We start from the raw sequence: 6,415 nt of genomic DNA on the forward strand, positions 1-6,415 counted from the left end.
GACCAGCACAAAAGTGGTATAATAATTTCTTCTTACGAAAGAGATAAATCAGAATGTAAAGGATTAAAAACATCAAATGATAATGGATTCTAATTATTGATAGTTTATTTTGTTTTTAGGGAAATTATTGATAGTCTATTTTAGAGTGGATCCGACTCTATACAATTACCTTCTACTCAATCCAAAAGTGAACTTTTAGTCAACCCTTTTATACACTATAATTGTCCAGTAGTACTATACTGACACAAAAAAAAAAAGTTGTCAATAAAAAAAAAAAATTGTCGCAGCATCCTTGCTCATAAACAATGGTTCTTATGTCTTAGACTGCTTCCCTTGTATTAGGCAGTATTTGAGCATCATTTAAGCGATTGTTTGGTCTATAAGTTAACCAAAATTTTATATATGTTGTGGTGTGGCAATTTGTCACACGCAATGCTCAAGCATGTTTGAAGGCCCTAATTAAGCTATAAAAACATGTATAATGTAGTTTATTTTAATTAATATAAGATAAGATAGATATACCTACCTACCAACCCTCTAATCTATTTTTCTTTCACAAGTGGAAGGACGACATTAATATATGGAGTGAGTAATAGTTTCTTGCTAAGTAAGATTATGTTTTCTAATATTCTCCTGGTTGCTTATCCTGATGCAAATTTACAACCCATCCTAATTATTAAAAGGACATTGTGTTTGACCATATGGTGGCTTAGGTGACTACTTGATTGGAAAATGAGATATGTCGGTTACTCCCTCTAGTCCAAAACATTACTTCATCCAAATGACTATTTTATATTAAGTCATTTTACTTATTATCTATGCAAGAAAAAGAATAACAATTTTAAAAAATTAGTCTTATTAACAATTGATTAATATTTAACTCACTTGGGTTGGTCTGATGATGTTGGCTTGAGACCTTAAAGTGTACTCCTCTCAAGTTTTCATATTCGATTCTCCTCAGTGTCAATTTTGATGGATTATTTTGGTTTCTTAAAAAAAAAATCGATTAATACTTTAGCTCACTTAGGTTGAATTGGTGGTATTGGTTTCAGACTTTGAAGTGTGCTCACCTTAAGATCTCAAGTTAATTTAAATTTCCTCCGATGCTAATTTTGATGGGTTAATTCATACATAAATTTGCTCTGGCTTTAAATGTGCCCCAATAAGTGGACAATAAAATTAAACCCCATAGATTAATAGGTCCATAGACCGAATACTGAGTTTCAAAAATATAATAAAATAATTTATTAATATGTATTACTATAAACTAACAGCAGGAAGATGAGCATGAACATGTGTGTCTATAATTTTTTTCTACTTTTATGTGTATGCATTATTATTTTATAATATTTGTTTTAATATAATGAATTAAATAAGTAAATGATTACCTAAATATATCAACATTTGATTTTAGTCCCTCTAGAATATTCTTTAGACTTTTGGTCCCTCTAAAATTTTCCATCCATGAAATTAGTCTCTACTTTTTAGTTCACTCATGTCTAACCTTCATATTTTTTTAATGAAATTTCCAGAAATGGGTACAAAATTATGACAATATTTTCCGAAAAAAATAACTTTTTTTTAACAAAACATGATTTTAATATGAATTTTTTAGCAACAAAAACATAAAAAATCATGTTGTAATTTCAAAGTACAAAGTTCAAATTCACTCGAAGATGGTTGTAAGATGATTAACAATGTCACTTTAATTAATAAAAATGTCTCCTTCCTCAATTTTTTAAAAATATTTATCATATCTAAACTCTTCTAAATTTAAGAATATAGTTGTATATTACAAAATAGAACAATTACTTATTTTTCACAATGCATCTGGACCGTCATCATATTCCTAAAGGCGTAGAAGCCCTCCAAAAAAGGCTCTAAGCCCTCCAGAAAGGCCTGGGCGCCCTCCGGAAAGGCCTGGGCGCCCTCCAGAAGGATTCCTGAGCCCTGGTGCGCCCCCTAAAGGGCGCCGCCTCATTAAACTTCTAGAAGCCTCTAGAAACCGCCCAAAAGCCCCAAAATACACAAATACCCCTGTTGCTTGGAAACCAAGCAACCAAAGCCCAAGCCCATAGCAGGCTATAAATACCACTCTTGAGAGCATTCTCAAGGCATCTAAATCATCAGTCTAAAACCCTAGAATCCTTTACCGTACTTTTCTGCAAGTACAGTTGGCGCCGTCTGTGGGAAAGGTAAAACTAACCTTGACCACGTTTCTGAATCGCAAATCGTGGTTCAGGAATCCTAAAAGCTAGTCCTCTGGATCGTAGAAACCCTTACGATTTGGAAACCCCAACCCTTTTCAACCAACCTAAATCGCACCTCACGTACGATTTAGAGAAAAGCCTCTCATCATGGCAACAGCTGAAGAATTGGAATCCATGCGAACCCAACTCGCTCAACTGAAGGATCACAACGATGCCCTTCAGGCCTCAATGGAGACCATGCAACAAAAGCAACTGGAGGAAAGAGAAGAATCACACCATGGCGAGTTAGATGACCCTGAACCACAACCATTATCCACTGAAATCTGGGACGCGCCAGTTCCAGAGGGCTTTAAGCCGCCCCACCTATCCGCCTTCGACGGGAAAAGCGACCCCATGGAGCATGTCACGGCCTTCAATACACGCATGGCGGTTGTCGGGGCTCCTGATTCTCTGAAGTGCAAATTGCTAGCAGGTACTTTCACTGACGCCGCCTTACGCTGGTACATGAATCTCCCACGGTTCTCCATCCTCAGCTACCAGGACATGACCAGAAAACTCATCCAACAGTTCTCTGCTAGTCGACATCGCAAGGTCCTAGCAACCAGCCTCTCCAATGTGCGACAGGGACATAATGAATCCCTCAGAGACTACCTGGCTAGGTTCAACGATACAACCATCAAGGTGATCAACCCCAACCAGGAAGTGTTCGTAGGAGCTTTTCAGAACGGACTAAGAGCAGGGCAGTTCAACGAATCTCTAGCCCAGAAACCTGCGGATTCCACGGAAGAAGTTATAGCCAGGGCAGACTGTTACATCAAGGGTGAGGAGAGCAACGTAGAAAAGAAGGCCAGAGACGCCAAGGAATGCGCGAACAATCCGGAACGGCGACCTTATCAACCAACAGCTGGCAGAGATCGCGCACCCTACAGAAGGCCGGAGAGGCGGCCGTTCAATCCGTATTCTCAAAGGGACTTCACACCCTTGAATACAAGGCCAGAGCGTATCATGAAGGAGGTCTTCGAAGCAAGGCTGATCCCAGAACCCTTGCCTGCCCGCAGCCCCGTCATGGGAAGGGATGAAGACAAATGGTGCAAATATCATAAGGTACGAGGACACGACACAGACTCATGCATTCATCTTCGCCAAGAAATCGAGCGATTGATACAAAGCGGGAAGCTAAGAGGGTACGTCAGGGACAGAAGGGGCGAGAATAAACAGAAAACGGATCATAAAAAGGAGGAAGTGAACGACGAAAAAAGACACGCCATAAACACTATTTCAGGCGGCTTCGTCGGAGGAGGGGAGTCGAGTTCGTCGCGAAAGAAATATGTGAGGCAGGTAATGTTGTGCCAGGAGTATGAAGAGACGGATCAGAAGCACGAACCGGAGGTATCTTTCACGCCCAAAGATTATCGAGACGTAGTACCCCACGACGATGACCCCATGGTCGTCACTTTACAAATCTTCAAGTGGGACGTGAAGAGGGTGTTGGTAGACCCAGGAAGCTCTGCGGATATTCTTTACTATGACACATTTGATCGAATGGGACTAGACCCGGAGCAGCTGCAACCTTTCAAAGGAACTCTGGCAGGATTCACGGGCGAGCAGGTTCACGTAAGAGGATACATTACCCTAAGGACAACTTTCGGAAGCGGATCTCACGCCAAAACCATCCGAGTCAGGTACCTCGTCGTAAACTCGCCTAGCTCCTACAACATCATTATTGGTCGCCCCGCCTTCATTACTAGCTCCTAGTAATGAAGTACCCTCTTGACTCTGGAAAAATTGGAACCATTCGAGGCGATCAGAAACTCGCCAGGGAGTGCTATCATAACAGTTTGCGGTTGCAGAAGACCAGCAAGAAGTCAAGCAGTGAGGTAACGCATGAAGTTAACATGATCGATCAGGATCCCAGAGAAGGCTTCCAGCAAGAGCGCCTAGAACCCACCAAAGAATTAAAAGAGGTGTCCATCGGACCAGAAGCCCACCATACAACAAAGATTGACACGTCACTATCCCCTGAAGAGGAGGTCGCCCTGGTCCAACTACTGCAGAAGAATCTGGATCTCTTCGCCTGGCATCCATCAGAAATGCCAGGGATGGACCCCGACATTGCTTGCCACCATCTATCTATCAAGGCTGGCGTGAATCCGGTAGTACAGCGGAAAAGGAAGATGGGCGAGGAAAGAAGGAAGGCAGTTGATGAGGAAGTACAAAAGTTAGTTGAAGCCCACTTTATCAGCGAAATAAAGTATCCCACGTGGTTAGCCAACACCGTCCTAGTTAAGAAAGCAAACGGGAAGTGGCGAATGTGCGTGGACTACACGGATTTGAACATGGCATGCCCTAAAGATCCTTATCCTCTCCCAAACATTGACCACCTGATCGACAACGCCTCAGGGTACAGAACTCTAAGCTTTATGGACGCCTATTCAGGTTACAATCAAATACGGATGGACCCTCTGGACGCTCCAAAAACGGCTTTTCTGACCAGCACAAAGAATTATCACTATGAAGTCATGTCTTTCGGTCTAAAGAACGCAGGCGCCACCTTCCAGCGATCTATGGACACCGCGTTCTCCGCGCAGATAGGAAGAAATCTGGAGGTGTATATTGACGACCTGGTCGCAAAAACGAAAGAGGGATACAGTCACTCAGAAGATCTGAAGGAGATATTGAGCCAGGTTCGAAGATATAGAATTCGTCTGAATCCAGCAAAGTGTTCTTTCGGAGTGCAGGCGGGAAAATTCTTAGGTTTCCTCTTAACAAGACGAGGCATCGAAGCAAACCCTGACAAATGCCAGGCGATCATTAACATGAGAAACCCCACCAGCATTAGGGAAGTATAGCAACTCACAGGTAGGCTCGCCGCTCTATCTCGTTTCTTGTCCTGCGCCGGCGACAAAGCCTTATCTTTCTTCGCCTCCATTAAGAAAAAGGAGAGATTCGAGTGGACTCCAGAATGTGAGGATGCTTTCCAGCAAATTAAGAAGTTCTTATCTAGCCCGCCCATCCTTCAGCGACCAAATCAGAACGCCATTCTTTTCCTGTATCTGGCGATAATCTGACAACGCCATGAGCACAGTTTTGGTAGAAGATTCAGCAACAGGAGAGAAGCCAATTTATTTCGTCAGCAGGGTGTTCAAGGGGGCAGAGCTGCGATATCAGAAGATAGAACGTCTCACCCTTGCTGTCGTCGTAACAGCAAGGAAGCTTCGCCCCTACTTCCAAAGTCACAAGGTCATCGTAAAATCAGATTACCCAATCAGGCAAGTACTGGGAAAACCTGACTTGGCCGGAAGAATGGTGGCCTGGTCCATAGAGCTTTCAGAGTATGACGTCCAGTTCGTACCAAGAGGGAGTATCAAATCCCAAGTGTTGGCAGATTTTGTAGTAGAGCTCGCCTCCCCAGTAGAGGAACAACCTCCTTTCGTATGGCTCTTATCTGTAGATGGTTCATCCAACCTGAAAGGCAGTGGCGCAGGCGTTATCTTGGAAGGTCCGGACGACGTCGTCATCGAACAATCCCTCAGATTCGAATTCAAGGCAAGCAACAATCAGGCCGAGTATGAAGCTTTAATAGCCGGCATGACCCTAGCCCTAGAGATGGGCGCCGAGAATTTAAGAGCCAAGAGTGACTCCCAGCTCGTAACAAGCCAGATCACAGGCGAATACCAGACGAAAGACACACAGCTAGCCAAATACCTGACCAAGGTGCAGAGTCTCGCCAAGAAATTTAACTTCTTCGAAGCCATTTATGTGCCACGGGAGCAGAATTCCAGAGCAGATTTGTTGGCAAAACTCGCCAGCACCAAACGACCAGACAACAACAGGACAGTTATTCAGGAAGTAGTTGCAACACCCAGTACAAAGGTGGACGAAGTGCTTCAGGTCGTCGAGAACACAGGATGATGGATGGAGCCATTGCTTAGATATTTGACAGGGTCATTCACACCAACCGATGGCGAGGAAGAACAGACAATCAGAAGGCGAGCGTCCAAATTCACTTTGGTTTCTGGGAAACTCTACAAAAGAGGCCGCACAACTCCCTTGCTACGATGCTTAGGAGAAGGCGAGACGCAATTGGTCCTTTTGGAAGTACACGAGGGCGTTTGCGGTAGTCATATAGGCGGGCGGGCTCTAGCCGCCAAACTCCTCCACGCCGGATACTATTGGCCCACCATGCTTCAGGATAGCTCGAATTT

At 43.5% G+C, this 6,415-nt stretch overlaps 2 protein-coding genes across 2 annotated transcripts; both read left to right on the forward strand.

Moving 5' to 3' along the window:
- The first annotated feature begins 2,357 nt into the window (after window positions 1–2,357).
- On the forward strand, window positions 2,358–3,965 carry LOC146953164 (uncharacterized). Its single transcript, XM_085741045.1, has one exon. It carries the CDS (start codon window positions 2,358–2,360, stop codon window positions 3,963–3,965), a length of 1,608 nt encoding a protein of 535 aa, XP_085597171.1.
- A 1,320-nt stretch (window positions 3,966–5,285) lies between these two features.
- Window positions 5,286–6,122, forward strand: LOC146953165 (uncharacterized). The gene has a single exon (XM_085741056.1). It carries the CDS (start codon window positions 5,286–5,288, stop codon window positions 6,120–6,122), a length of 837 nt encoding a protein of 278 aa, XP_085597182.1.
- Window positions 6,123–6,415: the final 293 nt, after the last annotated feature.

This window comes from Medicago sativa, chromosome 1, assembly GCF_051527215.1.
Source record: "Medicago sativa cultivar Bolivia chromosome 1, Bolivia_mono, whole genome shotgun sequence".
NCBI classification, from domain to species: Eukaryota; Viridiplantae; Streptophyta; class Magnoliopsida; order Fabales; family Fabaceae; genus Medicago; species Medicago sativa.

Excerpts from the sequence above, each read along its gene's own strand:
- LOC146953164 (XM_085741045.1), top strand. The coding sequence starts at position 2,358 with ATGGCAACAGCTGAAGAATTGGAATCCATGCGAACCCAACTCGCTCAA.
- LOC146953165 (XM_085741056.1), top strand. The coding sequence starts at position 5,286 with ATGAGCACAGTTTTGGTAGAAGATTCAGCAACAGGAGAGAAGCCAATT.